The following is an 18,469-nucleotide window of genomic DNA, read 5'->3' on the forward strand; positions in this document are numbered from 1 at the left end:
CTCTAAAGGAATATCTAACCTTATTCTGTATTGTAGTATGAGGTAGAAATACATTTTTCTGAAAGAGAGAACTTGCACAATAAACGCTAGTCCAAAGTGACTTGGACATGAAACGTTTTTTCAGTCTCCCAAGAATTTTTGCAGATTGGAACGATTTCCTGTCCCAAACCAGCAAAAGAAATTACAGTAATGAATATGCTTATGGTATGCAGATTTGGAAAGAAAGCTGGAATAATCATAGAAACTGGTTAAAAAAAAATCAAGCTAAGTATTTGTAAGTATAAGTAACTTAATTTTTAAACCAAACCACAAGATTATTTTCAATTTGAGAACTGGCAAGTGTTTTGCATTTTGTAAATATGTTCATATTTTCAGATTTTTCATTTTTTCCCGCAATCTATTAAAAGAATATATTCCAGTGATTGCAGACTGTGCATGACCTACCATTTTATAATAGTAGTAAATGCTCCTGAGCATTTGTTGCTCCTGATAAGGTTGAAGAAAGAGACAGAGGTACCATCAGCACTGGCAGTACAAGCACATAAGCCAAATCGAATATCTTCATCTCTTACATAAAAGGTAATGTGAATGGATTTGAAATTGTCATTTAAAGCCCATGTGTCAGGGAAATCGCCTTCTAGCCTATAAAGGATGTCTTCTCTGCTTCCGATACTCTGACATGTCTCTGCAGCAGAACTCTGGAAACAAAAATGTCAAAATTAAAGCTTACCACAGTGTACTGATGTAGTTTAAAAAAAAAATAAATTATTTTGGCCTCTTTAGCAGCAATTATACTCCTCCACCGCACGTTTACATACTTTGATGCAAATTGTAAGATGAGTCATATGTCGGTCTCCACTGCTTTAAAAATGGGCATCCATGTACAGGCTGCATTCATCTGTATTTCCAGTTACTTCTCAAATTCAAACTCCGTCCTTAGATGGAGATCAAATACTGGTCCAACATTTGCCTGTAGTGAAGCATCTCACCTTGTTCCCATCACAGATATGTATGTTCTTACGATGTCTTCCAGTGACCCTGACAGTCCCCTGGTCTGTGCTGAAAGGACAGTCCTTTGGCCACTTGTCAGTCAGCTGCAGGTGTCAGTGGTGCCTGAAAATAAAGTGTGGAAAGGCGGCACATAGCCCTTGCTCTGCACTGCGGAAGACCCTTGAAATTCACACTAATATTACACTTTTTATAAAGCCTTAAAACATTATCATTAAATAAGGAAAAAAATCTACTTTGTTTCTAATAAATTACTAAACAAAAAAAGGAAACTCATAAGAAACTTTCACACTTCTATTTTACGTTATGGGCTTACAGTTCTTTCGGAGCCAGCTCAAATTCTTTTCAGTTATGTTTGCTGAGAATCTGTCAGCAGAGTTTCTGTGCCGACATCTCTTTGTTCCCTCAGTTCCAATTCATTATCTTACGACATGATGTTTGAGTTTTCTGGAATGCTACTATTTTAATTTACGTAAAAAATCCATTTATCGATGGTTCAGGGAAGTTTAAGAAGTCAAAGAATGATTAATATGTGAAGTTGCATTATCTGCAAATACTTACCGGTGTCTACTAAAATTTGCTAACATAGATTTCTGCCTTTGCTTTCCCAGTTGGGCTGCTGCTTACCGGCAGTGTCCATTGAGTGCTCTGTACCGACTGCAGGTTGTTCTCGTTTCCCCCTTCTCAATAGCAGTGATACTGCAGTTAGTGGTTTATTCAGCATATTATAATAATGCATTTAAACTTCTCTGCCATCCTTAAAACTGAAACAGGTAGAAAGTACAACGTTTTTGCTGGAATTCACAGGAGTTTTAAATATTATCAAAGCACTTGGACAAAGTGGTAAACTTCCAACTACTTCATTTAATTTTGTTTATATTCTGGCAATTATATGAGTGGTTCTCTCTCTTTTTATTTTTTATTTTTAAGGTGAATCTTTTTTTCTTGCAATTGCCAGTTCTGAGAATATTGCTGCCCATCTGTCCTTAGCCCTTCCCAGCTGTACTGACCCATCAGCCCTGGGAACGGGTGTGTGTAAGCCAGGTCCCATGCTGAAGATTCAGCCAGTGCAGCGTTGTTCAAAGCCATTCTTACCAGTATCTTGCCAAGTTTAAAAACAAAGCAAGTATTTATTTTTTTAAAAAAAAATGTATTGCATCTCTGTCTTGGTAAATTACTAATGTAACTTAACCTTCCCAAACACATAGCCTGTTACATTCCTTAGTTTCTGTTAATGTCATTTTCAAATTTTAGTAGCTACTTTTAAATGTCAACTCACCAAACAAATGAGCTGTATTTTAAGACGAGCAAACCTACAACATTTAACAAAACATTGAATGTAAAAAAAACCACCCAAAAACCAGTTTACAACACTTTCTAAATTTTTGAAACTCTGAGTGTACATTTTTCTTCAATGTACCTGTGTATAATTTAGCTTGCTGTTCAGCAACCTGTTGAAGATCAGCACTCATCCTTCTCACCATGGATACGGCAAGGGCTGAGACTGCCAACTTGTATATCGGCAGAGTGTGTTACAATGTGATGAGTCAATACACCCTCAAAATGAGTATGCCCAAGGCCACTTGTCCTATTTGTGTCCCCGGGCACCTGTGCTAGCATTTTGGACCTTTTTCCTGTAAAACTATTTTGATATCATAGTATATAGGCAAATGGAGTGAATCAAGTAAGGCATGTAATGTACCAGGTCGTACTACAGTCTCGCAGAATTTCACTAGCTTATTAAGAGATGTGAAAAAGTGACATGGTTCTCTTAACTTGTCATGGTTCTCTTAACTTGTTTGATTGTCCACTAAAACAATTTTCAATAAACAATTCACTTAGCAGTAAGTAAATATCTTAATCCTCTGCTGCGGTTTGAAACAGGCGTGTAAGAGGCAACCCTTTATTTCATTGCTTCAGTAGGAACAAGTTGTGCGGTGGTTGTGGAGTTTAAGTGGAAGCGTAAGCAGCTACCCGTGAGCAGCGGCCGTGCTGGTGTCTGTGGGCGCGCGTGGGGAGGGCCGGCGAGGCGATGCTACGGGTGTTTTGGTGAGCACTCGGCTATTGGCACGATAGCATTAGAAGTGTTTCAGGCAACCTGTCCCTGGCTGAGCGGTGTAACCTTTATTTGCTGCAGGAAGATGTTAAATGTGCTCTGCAGCCTTTGTTTTTCTCTTGTCTGACTAAACAGAATATATATGTGATGATACACAAGAACAGCTTTTCCAAATTTCCCAGGATTTTTTCTATCTCATGAGTATAATAAATTTGAAAAATCAATTTGTTGAATTCTTTTGTCAGGCACCTTTTATGCGTTTCTCCAGGGTATCCTACCCATGGGCAGTGCTTTGTAGTGGAGTCTATAGGGGTAACGCCGTGTTTTCATCAAAACACTTACGTAATGATGGGGAAAGTTGCTCATCTGAGAGGGGAGAAATCCAGGTTCAATTCCCAACTCTGCCACTGGTTGTCTCTGATTTTATTTATGTCATTTAAGGATTGGCATAAAAAACCAGTAGGTGTAGCAAGTCCTGTCATGTAAACTCCCTGGGAGTATGTGCCAACACTCACCACGGTTTGCCGTTAGCCCAGGCAGGCTGCATTCCCCTGGTAGTGGGGGTCCTTAACACGTTTGAATTGGCAGATCCCTAGGATTTTCCCAGTAGAGATGCAGACTCTCGCATCCCCTGGCACTAAGCCTGCCATTATAAGTTACCTTTCGCAAATTCTTTAGAAATAAGCTGTTGGCCCTTAGATGATTTTTACGTATTGCATCACTAAATTAACATCCTGCTCTGAATTGCTGTCAAATCCATCAATTTTGGAGACATCATAGGAAGACTGGCATTATTAGGCAAAAGTTAATCTGTATGAATACCACCTGGTCCCTAAAGAAAAGTCTAGACTGTATTAGGCATCAAGTGCTTGAGGGTTATTGGCATGGGATCCACAAAAACCCACGTGGGGAACAGGAAACGCCTACAATTTGCAATAAAGAAGCTATATTAAGGAAAGGAATATATTTTGAATCCTGTCCCAACTTACTTGAAGCACCTTAATTAGGACTGTACTTGTGACCTGATCCAAACTCCTATCCTGACCAGTGGCATCCATTCCACTTCTCTGAAAGTGGAGGAAAGGCAATGTCTGTCTTATCTGTGAAAGGCAATACTTGTACAAGATGTGGAATACACAGCTTCAGTTACTCCTCACCTAAAGGAGGCTGAAACACGTATTTTCATCCTCTTGGGGAGTGCTCTATACAAAAAACTACTGTCCTAATAGGAGTTGGTCATCACCTTTTCTATTCTTACTGAGAGTGACAGTGAGAGGCAGTTCTCTGAAAGGCAGTGAACCAGTGTCCCTTGGAACAGGGGTTGGATCTCGTGTCTTCCCTACCATTTGAGTTAGGTGCATACGCCTCTTTGACATTAACAGACAGAAATGCAGTTGCTGTATTTTTCAATGGGCTTTGTCTTATAGGCAGGCTTACAAAACACTTCACAGATGGAGCTCCGCAGGCAAACCAAGTGGAGGAATAACCTCTTTATGGATATCAATCAATGTAAGATTGGAGCTAGAAGCCAAATGGCTTATTCCTGTGGAGAGTGAGCAGCTCCTGTACATGCCTAGCAGCAGAACTTTAAATGGCTTGGGAGCTTTAAAAGCCAAGTCCCCAGAGTAAGTTAGGCAGCCCTCAGGCCTGTAGACTGATGAGCAGAGGTTTTCAGAATCACAGTTCTGTTGCCTGATTTCAAAAAACCATAAGTAAGTTAACCAAGGGCAATGCTCAGTTTCAGCATCAATCCATCAGTCTTGGGTGTTCTGCACTGTGCCATGGATGTGTCTCACCAAGGCCAAGCCGTTTTTGCATCTTAGTTTTGTGGTGTCTTGGAGATTGGCCTGCCGAGCCTCTGTGGCTGTTACCCCCTTGATGTCTTGTCAAACAAAATCCCTGGTTCAGTGCTTCTTAATTCTGTTCTGGTGTCATAGAAGAAGTTCCCTCGGTACCTGTACCGTGTGCCCTGGGGCTGGTTGGGGACTGTAGGACTAGCTGTTGTGCTCTCTACTGTTTGTAGGTAGCTGTGCGTTGTGCCGTTCTCATTATGCTATGCTGGTTTATAGGGCAGCAGGTCTTCTTGTCTCTGTCCGTCTTCCAGTTCCCTGTGGCTCTACCTTCAGCTCCTAGCAGCAGAGGGATAGCTCTTCAGCTGAGCAAAGTGCTACCAAATGCCTCATTTGCCATTCTGTCGTTTGAGAGTGACAAATACGGCTCAGGAACTGTATCTGCAGTCTTTTATGTATATTTTCAGTTATTCTGACACTCTTTGCCTCTGCTAAATTAAGAGTAATGGAAGCTTCTGGTGCCACATCTAAACACATACTTCTTTGCAGCCTGCGTGAACTCCTGTGCCGTCACTTGTTGGTGCCGTCAAGGCATTTCACTTTGGGATGCCCCAAGGAAGATGAGTTCTGTACAGATTATCTGCTGTTTAGGGGAATGCCAGATAATAAAACCACCTCAGAAAAGCACATGTCGGACTGCAGAACACATACAGACTTTTTATCGCTCAACATAAAAGACGTCTAGGCCTCTCCTCCTTTTTGAAGAGCCTTAAGTTACCACTCTCTGTGGGTGCAGTTCTTGTAGACTGTACAGAACGTGCCCTGTGTGCTATGTGTCAGCCCCGTGCCTTAGATACTCTGAGAGTGTATAAAGAGCCAGCTGAAAGGTAGATAAAATACATCAAGGTCACTAAAATGGCATTAAAAGGCAACTAAAACCTCCCTAAGGTGTCTATGCTCTCATTGCAGTCCGTGGAGACCTAGGGTTCAGTTCAGACGTGTCACAGGCCTTACCAGAGATCCAGATCTCTTTGGAGTATGATCTGGAGACCAGGATATGTCACAGCACCTGGAATTATTTAGCCACATAGGTTTAGCAATGGCTTTTGATATCTGAAGATGCTGCTTTGACATGCTAGCCATCCTGCAGTGACACAAGGCAAACAAACCCTTCACCCGGCACGTCTGCAGTAGCGTAAGGACAAATCATGCTCTAATCTGCATTTACTGTTCTGACTAGGCTCCGTTAAGAGTTTGGATCCCTGGTTTACACTTAAATTCAAGTGTCTGAATTCAAGCTATATCCCAGTTTTAGATTCCTGTGATGGTCAAGAAAACAGCAGGTCAGCACTGAGTTTCGGCCGTGACTTTATTCCAGTGCCTAGAACAATGTTGGTAGCACCGGAGTGGCTTGTACATCTTTATCCAATTTAAAATTAAAACCGTTCCATTTGCTTTCAGACTGTTCATCGTTTTGGCAGCTGCTAAAGCATCATCCTTTGAAAAAATGCTCTGATATCTTCCTTTGACCAGTTTCTCCGGGCTAGTGCTGTTGCTTCCATCCTTGTCTGTTCTGTGCACGCTCTGCTGCGCTACTCCAGAAAAGGGATCAAATACATCGGGCTCGTACAGCTGTTTACTGACTCGCTGCTATTCAATTACCTTTTTACAACAACGTGGAGGTAGGCAGCACCTTATGACGGGGGTTTGCAGAGTCTGTTTTAGAACTCCGTGTCTCAAGTCTCTTTTGCCTTTTGCCTCCTCTGTTTTGTCCTGTTCTGTCAAAATTGTGGTCTGCCTGCCATAGGCCTTGGCCTGCAAAGAGCAATTTCCCTGGCTTTGCCGCTTCCAGTCTTACTGTCAAATGTTAATAGCAGGTTTGTCCCAAATCCCAATCGCAAACTTGTCCTTTATCTATTACGTTCACCAGTATTGACTCCTCAGCCTTTAATTATTTACGCTTATCCTGTCCGTTTCCAAAGAGCTTTTTACCCCGCTGGGAGCTGTGACTGCTGTGCTTTCCCACCCGGTGTTTTCTTCGGTGGTGCTCTTTGCGCAATATGGACGTGCCTTGCCGCGGCACACGAGCGCGGCAGGGCCAGCCGAAAAAAAGCAGCCTTCTGCCCGTGACGGCCAACGGGAGCCCGCCGGCCATCAGCCCTCCTGCACGCGCGGACCTGCGTCCCCGCCGGGAAGCAGCATAACCAATTAAGGAAAACTGCCCTAATAGCTAGCTACAGCTAGAAAAAAGCGGGGATTTTTCCACCCTGGAATTAATTTTACTTTTTGGTACTGTTAAAATATATCTCCTGAATGTAACTTCATCAGGCAAGGGTGGCTTTAATGTCAACTGCTCTCATTTATATTTAAACTAAAACCTGAAAATTAAAAATGCAGGATTTTTTTTTTCATTTTTAGCAGCCAAAAATCCATATTTTTAAAAAGTCAATTTCTCTTTGTGTTTTGAAATTAAAATAGTACTGCAGGGAGCATAAGACACAGGATGCAATGCTAATAGTTAATAAGATAGTTAAAATAGTTAATAGCAGTGCATTTCATTAGTGTTTCTGGTAAGATAATAACAGTGCTAAAAATATTTTCCCTGTTCCATAAAAAGTAGTAACTGTATTTTAATCACTAAATGCACTTAAAATATGCACAGATTATGTTCTTAAGAGTTTCTTTTAACTCTAACTGAAGTTCTGTCAATTTGTGTATTTAATTTAGGCGTTAATTACTTACGGACTATGATGCACAATTTATACTAGGCTTCTTGGATGCTCTCACATTTCAAATGTTCGCATTTCAAATGTTCACATTTCGAATTACAGAAAGGACTGTTAGGATGATCTGGTGCTTTCAAGGCTTTTCTGTGTATCCAGCTCATCTGACCTTGTTATAAACCTTCAGGTACTTTTAACGTTCATAAAAACGTTATATGTGGAGAATTTCGATTTCCATTAAACAAATAGCTTATGTGTGGTTTGATATCTCTTCTACTTGTTAATACCTACATTCGGTGACCAGTGACGTCCCGGCCTTTTCGGAGAAGCCCTCGTGCGTCCCTCCGACTGCCGTGGCGGCTGTGGCAGGGCCACGATGCGCGACGGGGCCGTGGGCGTTACCCAACGGGCTCGTTTTTCAGGAGTCTTGTGCAAGTGTTCATTTACTTTCTATACACCTGTAATCGTGTATAATGCATATGAGAATGTATAATGTGTATGAGAAATGGGAATAAAAGTGGTGAGAACTGTGGGGGTTTTCTGTGTTTCACACTGATGAAGGAGATAAAGATATGGTTTGCTTTTGGGGGCCGGTCCTTACAACTGACATTTCTTGTCATGCCTTCTCTCTTAACAAGACGCCTTCTTAAGGAATGCAGACTTGATAATTTTTTGCCTTGACAGATGCTACAAGAACAGCATACCCAAGATGCAGGGGAAAAAGGAATTCCAAGTGATTTCCAGTTATAAAGAGGCTGGGGGAATATTATCTGGGAGGGGTGTGCTTGCCTGCTCTCACGGTCTTCCCTAGGTATCTGCTGTTGCCCTTGCTTGGAGACAGGGCGTTGGAACAGGGGGACTTCAGGCTGGCCCCGTGGAGCTGTTCGTGTGTTCTTACATCCTTATTTACAACATGGTGAATTTAGAATATTGATTATCTTATTAATTATGTGGAAAGTAGTTAAAAATAGCTTGGGAAGAAATGTGGGTGGCTTTTTTTTTTCAATTCCAGCACAAAATCTGAGCCAGCATTTATATGCCATTCAACAGATGAAAAAAAGGGATGGTATTTTTGTTAGTGACATATTAGCTGAAAGGTCGTGATGTGCATAATGAAAACAGCTGTTAGGGTATGCCATTTTACGTGTGTCATGAAACTACTCAATAACGTTAATATTTCTACTCTAGAACATATTAACTTGTATTTAAGTGATACAGTACTGTGCATGGATTTGTGCTAATGCGATCCTCTATCCTGATCAAATATTTAGATTTTGATAGAAAGTAGGATCAGCTTGCACTGATCCAGTTGCAGGGATATGGTCCATTAGCTCCTAGACATTACAACATTTGGTATATAAAAATCGTAAGATCTGAATAATGGATAACGCAATGTTCAGGGAAGTTGTTACATGCAACTAGGTCACTTATGCACACCCTTAAATAGGTGTAACATCATTTAAGCCATGTTTACAGGTGTCTTGAAAACAACAATATCACTTGAAGATGAACTATAATTGCTATCATTATTCAATGTGTTAGCTCTTGAGGAGAGTCATCTCTTCTTAAACACTATAAAAGTCTTTTAGCAAAGGATGTAAGTGTATTAAAAGCTATGATTTTTTCACAAAGGTTTTAATCCAGCACAAGTAGCTTTACCTTCTTAATTATCCTTAGAACACCTTGATGAACTTGAAAGTGAAGGTCAAATTATGGTGTGAGGTTTTAAATCCTATCTGTTGCATTGTTTAAGCAGAATGGAAATGCTTCTTTCAGATTTAAGTAAAATGTATCTATGAAAATACATTGTATAAATCAAGAAACAGCAAGGTCTCACTGAAATTCTGCAGCACTTGCATTTTTGTGTTAGAAAACCATGCGGTTGTGTAACTGACAGAGTGAAAAGTCAGTAAGAATGTTGCAATTCCATTTGTACAATGGAGGAGGTAAAAAGTGTAAAATAGCTTATATTTCCAGAAGCCTTATATAATTGTAAAGCCTTTGCCTAGCATCATTTTAGCACCTTCAAAAGAGACATGGGCTGTAAAATCAGGTTCATGTTTCCGTTTCTAATTGGAATTGACCCATCCTGGTTCAGTTCTATGTCAAGACTCCGATCTAGCAGAAGAAGTGATTATGAAAGAAAGGGGAAATCTTTCACAGCTCATCATAAATTTTGTCACTAAAGCAAGTTCTTTATAACTGCATTAGCCAAACGTGTATAGCTTACGGTCTGTGTTCTTGTTTCCACAGTGCGTACATTATAACAGACTTCATGGGCATCAGGAATGAAAATTTTATGAAGGTAGCTGCGGTTGGGACTTGGATGGGAGATTTTGTCACAGCGTGGATGGTAAGCGATGTAATATTACATTTTAAAAGAAAAGGAATATGTTTGTTAGTTTCAAGGGAGAGAGGAGAGGAGAAGAGAGAAAACTCAGTTTCTTGAAGTATTTAAGTGTTTCAGTCCAGACAAGCAAGAAGTTAACAAAGGCAAAGTAGCATAGTGCCAGGGTATTTAATTAGCTGGGAGTCCAGAAGAGTTTCAGTTACGGTGTGTCAGAGCAATATTTCATTCCTTCTGCGGGGAGTGGGAATTTTGCCATTGACTTCTGTGAGGACAGCGCGGTGGGCCCTCTTTGCTATGAAATAACATCGGGACTTGCTGTCTGGTGAAACAGGGAGTAACAGCTGGAGATAAACAAGTCTAATGGAAAGGATTAAAAAAGAAGAAAATTTAAACTGAAAGATGTGACAAAAAGTGATGGAAATGAGAGTGAGTGAGTTGCATCCCGGAATTTGAAAGTAGCCCGTTTGGTGTGAAACTATCAGATTAAGTTTGGCTCTGATTTAGGATGTAGAAGAGTAAAGTTTTCACTTTGATTGTAATTGTTATAAAGGTTCTCCCCTGAAATATGGGCAACCCAAAGATCAGCTTAGTGAAAGAGAACCAGAATGTGACAGCTAACTGGGAACGAAATGAAGCATGTGCGCATGTTTTTATTGTTGAGCAAAAGCACTTCTTAAACACAAAGTGATGAAAAGTGAATTCTCTTTTTGGATTTTTTTTTTGTTTGTGGTGTTTTCTTTTTTTAGCGAGATTACATTTCTATGATTAGTGTAGGTAAGAATTTTAACAATTATGACTGTGACATGCATTTAAATTGGGGAAAGAAGTCTGTGATTTTTAAGCTTGCAGAATTGGTTTTAATTAATTTTTCCCCCCCCCAATGATTCATTGATACCTCTGTTTACTCAAAAGAATCAACATAATTTTTAGAGGAATTCATTAACACAGGGAACATTTCTTGATGGTGGATGTTTATCACATACCTCATAAACATGGATGGAAAAGGTCTCAGCACTGTATTACTAGTGACTGCAGTAATCTCTGACATAAGCAAAGAAACAAGCCGAGGTGGATAAATTTTAGGACTGTGGTATGTGTTAAGAGAAGACACCATAGGAATAGTTTCAAGCAAAGATGCCAAGACTGTAGTCTATAAAACTGTAGGAATAATCTTAGAAGGATCATCTGAGTTTCTGTCAGTTTGTCTTCTATCCTCCACATATTTGGAACATGCTGTACAACAGACAGAAGGAAAAAAAAGCGTCAAGGATTTTTTTCAGCGTATTGTTCGGTATGTGTCAGTGGTTTGTCTGAGACAAATTACACTCTGTGAAACTGTGGCCATGAAAAGCAGCTACAGAGCAAGTCATCTGTAAGGACATTGCAGAATTGGTGCATTGACTGATGCTGACATTTAATGTGGATTTCTTGTGAATCAGTAATAAAATCCATGGCTACTTCTGAATGCCTTTAGCTGGACCCTTTATTTTCTTAGGGGCTTCCACGGCTTTATCTCACTGTGGAAGGAAAGCTGATGCATAAGGTAAGCTGCATTGGGAAGGGTCATGTTCATCGTACATACATGACTCGGAGCTCCAGTGATAGATTACGTACAAGTTGCACTACATTACTACAAGTTAGACAACACTGAATTTTTTCAGTCCCTCTTTTCTCATTTTCTTGAAAAAAACAGTTACATGCGGCACTATATAAAGCATGGAAATGGCTGGATTCAAGAGGCATGAGAATCCTGATGCTTTTCTGCATACTCAAAGCCCTCTCGGGTCTTTTCTGCAGCAGAGGCACAACTGGATTGTGCCCCAGCAGGTTCCAGGCTGTTGGTAAACTGGGCTGGTTCTGTTAGCTGAAGAGCAGAGGGCATGGGATTGGGGGGTCAGTGTGGTTTAGGACATGCTTTGGTTGCACGAGGAGATTTAAGAGGCATGGTGATAGATGTTTAGATCTTCAGAGCAAAAAGGAATAGTGAGGTTGCTTCTGCAATGCAAATCTCTAGGCACAGTGTATGAATCAGTCAATGGAAATGTCAGTGTTCAAGGGCAGCTAAGGCTAGGAACATCAAAAAAACCTACAATGTCAGGTAGAGAGGTATTAGTAACAGAGGAGTGGGGACATGTACATTGGTGCAAACCTCCCACACAGCCTAACTTTAGCGATCTTATTCTGTATGAACAGAAATTATCATGTTGCTTATAATATTTGAATTTTGCTGGACTTCCTGCATGTCAAGCCCAGCATGGAATTGGTATCAAAGTGACATGAGTCTTCTGTGGGATTATTGTATTTTATGAAGCTCTCCAATCCTGTTTGGAAACAGGAAAAATAAAAACAAACCTGTAAAGGAACCTTTGCACATCTTCTCATTCACAGCAGTGCTTATATTTTCTAATGTGTAAGAAGTTTCTGTAAAGAAGCCACTCATCCTTAGACTACAAAGAAGATGAAAAAGCAATGTAACCTTCACTTCAGTGTATTTGAACCATACTGGAATTAAGATCTTATTCCCTCATAAATTGGAAACTTTTGAAATAAGGAGGAATAAAGCAGAACAGATGGGACTCCATTTTAAAATGAGTAATCAATAAATAATAATATTGCCCTAGTACAGCGAGGAGAGGATCATTAAATCAGGAAAGTGATTGAAATGGGAAAATGTTTTGGATTGCAGTTTGTTTTGGATTTAAAAAGCAGAAGCGAGCCTTCCCCCTCAACACTTCCTAGCTCACCAACTAGTTTGGTGACAGGGTCTGACTCAATTCCTAATAAAATCAGCAATATTCTTTCCGTTGTGTGTAATGAGAATGGGGCCGTGCTGTGGGTGCACAGGAGCTTCTCCTTTGTGCCTCTGGACAGGAACTTCTGCTGCTGATAATCACCTTTGCTGAAATCTGTAGTAAGCGTTAGATGTTCTAAGTAAGTCTGTGAAGAGGGGAATGGGTTCAATACGCCGTCTCTCTGCACTTTTTCCTCTTTGAAGCCAGGGAAGTATATTCTGCACCTGCTTTGACATGCTGTCCTGCTCTCAAAATGTGCATTCTGCTCTCATGGAGAGTGCTTTTGAGGCAGACACCGCAGGATTTGGCACAGTAGGATAGCTTTGAAAAGAGGCTGGATTCCACCCAGACACGGCTATAAACTAGCAATTACGGCCGCCTTCTGGGAGGGTGTGAGCAGGCGGAGGAAGGAGCTGGTTCCAGGGCAGAATTTCCGATGATTAGAGTTGGGTGGCCTCCTGCCCCTCTCTGTAAAACCGAGCAGCCTGCTGTGGCTGTGTTTTGTGGGGGACGTGGTCCTGAGCACGTGGGGTGAGGTGTGCTCAGAGCAGGAGAGGATGGCACTGAGCATTGACCCAGAGGGCAGGGTACAACCGGAGCCTCCGCTCTCCTTTACAGCCTCCTGGTGAGGTGACACAGCCTGCTTTCCTCCTCCTTTCCCGGCACTGTTGGCTTTTAGGCTGTCAAAACTGCTGTTCTCCACTTTGGGTGACGGCTTCTTGGGCTCCGCGAAGATTCCATAGTGGCCCTGCACTATGAATGATGCTCGTACCACATTGAGAGATTTGCTGACAAACTGCCGTTGCCGTTTACGTTAAAGACATGTCCCTACCTGCAAGCCCTACATATGTGTGAAAGAATCTGCACAGCAGAAGTTTGTTACATCTTCCTTAGACCTTGCTTGCTAGGATTATCAGAAGCTGAAGCAATCAACATGAGCCAGAGGCTGACACTAATCTCTACGAATCTATCAGGGGCTGATCCTCTTGACAAGGGATCCTATTCTCATTTACCTTCCTTCTGAAAGGTAATTTAGTTGAGATTCTCTTTTCTCTGGTTAATTGCTAGAGGGAACCGAGAACGTTTGAGACATCACTGAGCAGCAGAACCTTTGCTGGCTCACATCATCAGAAACAGCAATAAATTCAAGGGATAGTTTAGTTTATGATTCATCAAACTAGTATTTATCAAATCTGTAGCAGCATGTTCTTTTTAACAAGGAGAAGCCAAGACTTCTCCCAAGCACTGTGCTTAGGGTCTTAGGGTGTAAGCTGAATCATTGTCACCGTTCCTGGCTGTTCTTTCCGACACCTTCGCTTGACTTCAGTTTGACTCTTCCCTCGTGTGGGACCATGAAGGCTCCCAGAACCATTTCTATCTTTCATCATCTTGGCAGAGGAATTATTAGGAAGGTAAGAGTAGTACTTCTGGCGTAGTCTGGATGGAAGAGTGATAGGTCACCACTTGTTCCACTGACTCGTTATCCAGGACTGACATAGACACATCCTATCCACTTGGATGGATGGATATGGAGGCAGAGACCTTCTACCTAAGACTTCTTGTCAGGACATAGTATTGGGATTTCAAAAGGTTATTACTGAGTGATGAATCCACACCTACCTTTCCTCATTAGTGAAACTGGATAATGACCCCCATATGGACAAGTTGCCTGGGCTTCTGTGAAGTTTCTCAGGCAAAAGAGTCACATCATTAGGTGATCATGCCTACACACCACGTCATATAACTTGTGGTGGAATGCTGCTCCCTTTGATAAAGCTTATCTGCTCTTCTGTGAGAAGGATTTTCTGTTCTCTGAGATTTTGTGCTAGCTGAAAAAGCTCCAGGAAGTGTACTTATCTGGCTACATGGACCAGGTTTTCAGTCTTGTAATTCCAGAGGACAAATCTCACACCATTATATGTTCTGGCTTTGCCAGTTGTGAAAGAAAAAGGTTGTGTTCTGTTCTTTTCATTCACATTTCTCTGTTAGGCGTTTTTTTATCTTCATTCTCTGGTGTAGGAGGCTTTCGTATTTTCCCATTTTATGAGCCTAACGTGTCTTACCTGGCTGGTCGCAGTGTAGCTGGTAAGAGGGACCTGTGGCTGGTTCATAGAGAACACTCTGGAGGGCTGAAGCCTGTCCACGTGGTCCTTAATGCTATTAACGTCGATAGCTGACAGGTTAAAGGGAATGGTTACTGCCGTGCAAGCACACAGGAAATCTGTAAACTCCTAAACCAGAACTTCTTTCTGTCGTGTGCGCCATGTTAGAACTGAGGCTGCGTCTGTAAGAACACAACAGTCGTACCTGGTCAGACCAAAAACCCGTCCAGCCTAGTATCCTGCCTCAGACGGTGACTGTGAGCAGAAGCCTGCCAGGAGAGTACGAACACCCCAATCATACATGGTAGTGTCCTCTGATACTCTCTCCAACTGCATACAGTTTTCTATGTATAATAACTCTTGATGGATGTGTCTCCCCTGTTCTTGCCCAATCTTACCTTTAGCCCAAGTACTTTTTTTTTTAGCATCCACCGAATTATTTGGCAACAAGTTCCAGAGGTCACTGCATAAGGAATCACCTCCTTTTGTTTGTTTTAACTTGTTTCCTGCTAACCTAATTTCATGCCTTTAGTTCTTTACTGAAGAGACAACAAACACTTCATCCCTGTATACTTTCTCCCTAATGTTTATGATTTTGTAGACAGATATCATAGTGCTCTAATTTATCCCTTCTTCAGGCTGATAATCTCTTTCCTCATAAGTTGTTTCTCATTCACAGGCTGTTCCATGTATTTGATTATCTTTATTGCCATTCTTTGCAATTTCTCCAGTTTTGCTATGTCTATCTTCATGGGGAGATCACAACTGCCCACAGTATTCAAAGCGTGAATGAACTATGAGTTTTACAGTGATATAATTATGTTCTCTTATTTTCTAATCCTTTATTAATAGTTCCTGAGATTCATGGCTGGGAGGTGTTGACAGTATGGGATGTTAAGAACATGTTTTCATGATACTGTGTAATCATAACCTCAAGATCTTGCTCCTGAGCTATAATGGTCAGCTGAGGGCCCGTCGTTTCATAAATGATCCTAGAATTGTTTTGCCCCCCTGTGCATCACTTTACGTTCATCTACAGAGAATTTCATCTGCCATTTTATTGCCTAGGGACTTACTTCTGTAAGCACCTTTCTCAATTCTTCACAGTCAGCAAGTCATCATCCTTATTACTGTGCATAACTTAATATCATTATAAAGCCTTCTCACCTCACTGCTCACCCATCTTACCAGGTTGCTTAGGAATATGATGAACAACTGCATCCCCTGCACAAATCCCTGTGGAACTCCGCTAATGACCTCGCTCCACTGCAAGAGCAGTCTGGCTAACCTACTTACCTTCTGTTCCCTGTCTTTTAACCAGTTATTTATCAACATAAAGACCTTCCCTAAAGCTCTGACTGTTGGGTTTCCATAGAAGCCTTTGATGAAGAATTTTTCAAAAGCCTTTTAGAAAACTCAGGTTAGGCTATTTCAACCACATTTCCTTTATCCGTGTGGTTTGTTGACCTCATTCAGTAATACTGTTCTGAAATATCCCAATTCCTGATATTTACAGAGCCAGCCACTTAGCGCTCCTTTCGTAGCCTCAGTGCTTCCTGCTGCCATTAAAGAGGTTTCAGACAATGTTGGGGGGCCCTGAAGGTGCTGTTTGTATGACAGACAGAAAGTCCCAGCTCAGGAGCTGTGAAGGTGTGGAACAGTACGGAGCCATCTTCACGTGGCTTATAAGTGAGAGACAGTGAGCTTATTTCCTAGAAGTTAAGCTTTGTATATTCGTTTTATCTCATTTTCATTAATTTTCTCTGTCCTTTTCCCTCAACACCCCTTTGTCTTATGGCCTGGGTGCTGTTTTGCAGGTGAACGGAAGGTAAGGTGGGAGTATTTTGTTTTGTATGTTCTTGCACGTAGCAGAAGGGTCAACAGAGCCTGGACATGGCTGTTAATGTTATGCTGAAGGTAGAAGCGTCTCTGCTTGTGGTAAAACCTATATTCTGGATATGTGCATGGATTATATGTTTCAGAGAGCATCAGCCATAGATACATAGCCTCTGTTTCTGGAAAACTTACATAGTCTATGGGTCTCTTAGGCTGAACAGGAAGGGTCTTAACAAGTTTTTGTGATTTTCATAGTTAGGTGGAATTTTTGAATCATAATTTTGGACACAGGAACCTGTGTCTGCTAAAGTCATTCTTTGAATCGGGGCCCTTCTTGCTGAGAAACACCTGGTTTTTTTCTTTCCCTGCTGTACAGGCGGTGGACACAATCTAATTGCTGTAGTTTGGGATAGAAGTGCCCAAATGTATACTTGCTTAGCTCTTCATTTTGACCTTGTAAAGGCTGGTGTGGTCTTCCTCTATAAATTTGAAGCGTAGTGGTCTAATATACTGTACGGTGTAGGCTGAAGTAACTTAGCACATTCATTACACTTTAATAAACCCATCACTTGATGTTAGCTTCTTGTAGATACCTGGTACCTGTAGATTGTGCTCTGTCTGCTTTCTTCTTTATTAATTTTTGTAATAAGAATAGATGTTTACTTATTGCCATTAAAACATTTTTGATGGCTTGCAAGCTATTGGTAAGAATTTTAACAGTATTTGGAGATGCTTACTTGTGACTGTTGCCAATGTGATCCTGAAAACTGGCATTTATTTGTAGACTAGGAGAACAAGCTATTGAGTGGTTTTGAAGTGCTTCCCTTGTGTCCATTAAGAGAGAAGATTATTCTTGTCCTCATTTGCTCTGAGATGTAACTATCTATGTTGACATCCTAGAGGAATGAAGGATTCGTTGCCACTGTGCAGAAACTAGGTTGCTTTACCTCTTTATTTTTATTCCGTCTCATGATGTGTATGTGTTGCCAGGGCGTGTTCAAACAAAGTGAGCAACCTTGATGTTGCTGAAAATAGCAGGCACGTTAAACTTTTGCAGTGCAAATAGATAGAAAATAAAATACTAATGTGACTAAAAAATGAGATCTTCTTTAGTACAGGGAAAGACACCAGTATAAAAATATATATTGAAAGAAAACATAACATCATAATTAAAAACAATAAAGGTTCTGGGATTTTGTATGTAACTTTCTAACTACAAGAATAGCCATAAATGTTCACTCTAAAATTTGTGTGAGTCTTAAGAAGTAATTCTTCTGTCCAGGAAATTCTACTCAGCAAAGCATAGTACGTTGTTTTGTTTGCCAGCAGTGAAGGATCCACCATTTTGATGTGCGTTCCAAGGTAGTTTGGAGAGTCAGGAGTCTTGAATGACTGACACCTTTTCTAACACATGCCTCTGAAGGATTGGGCATGACAATTCAGATTATGATCAGTGTCAATCTTCTTGATTGTTTCTATTCCACTGACATATCAAATGACAAAATAAAACTGTAATTGAATTTGCAGTGGCATCTGAAATACTGTAGAGCTAACTACTCTGCTGTACTTCAGTAGTGGAAGTGAAATTAAACTATGAAGCATGAAGTGGAAGGAGCAAAGTGGATGACACATGTTACTAAACTCGCTTGCCAGGACTGCACAGGGATGTGACTAAGAGCAGCATTGGTGGCAACGTGCTTCTTTCCATTCAGAGAGGCAGGCAGAACGCCGGTTGCCCTTTTTGTTCGTCCGTGTTTCTTGTTTTGTTTTTCTTTCCTTTGCTTAAGGACCAGTCCAGTTGCAGAGCCATTC

At 41.0% G+C, this 18,469-nt stretch overlaps 1 protein-coding gene across 1 annotated transcript in view; it reads left to right on the forward strand.

Annotated features, from left to right (window-relative positions):
- LOC104162757 (transmembrane protein 117-like) overlaps positions 1–18,469 on the forward strand; it is a gene marked incomplete at its 3' end in the record, with an annotated part of 99,906 nt that overhangs the window by 50,962 nt on the left and 30,475 nt on the right. Inside the window, exon 4 of the mRNA XM_009701567.1 lies at positions 9,831–9,930. Coding sequence (XP_009699869.1) covers positions 9,831–9,930 — 100 coding nt within the window. The remainder of the gene's footprint in view (positions 1–9,830; positions 9,931–18,469) is intronic.

This window comes from Cariama cristata, unplaced genomic scaffold (genome assembly GCF_000690535.1).
Source record: "Cariama cristata isolate BGI_N322 unplaced genomic scaffold, ASM69053v1 scaffold6366, whole genome shotgun sequence".
Classification (NCBI taxonomy): Eukaryota; Metazoa; Chordata; class Aves; order Cariamiformes; family Cariamidae; genus Cariama; species Cariama cristata.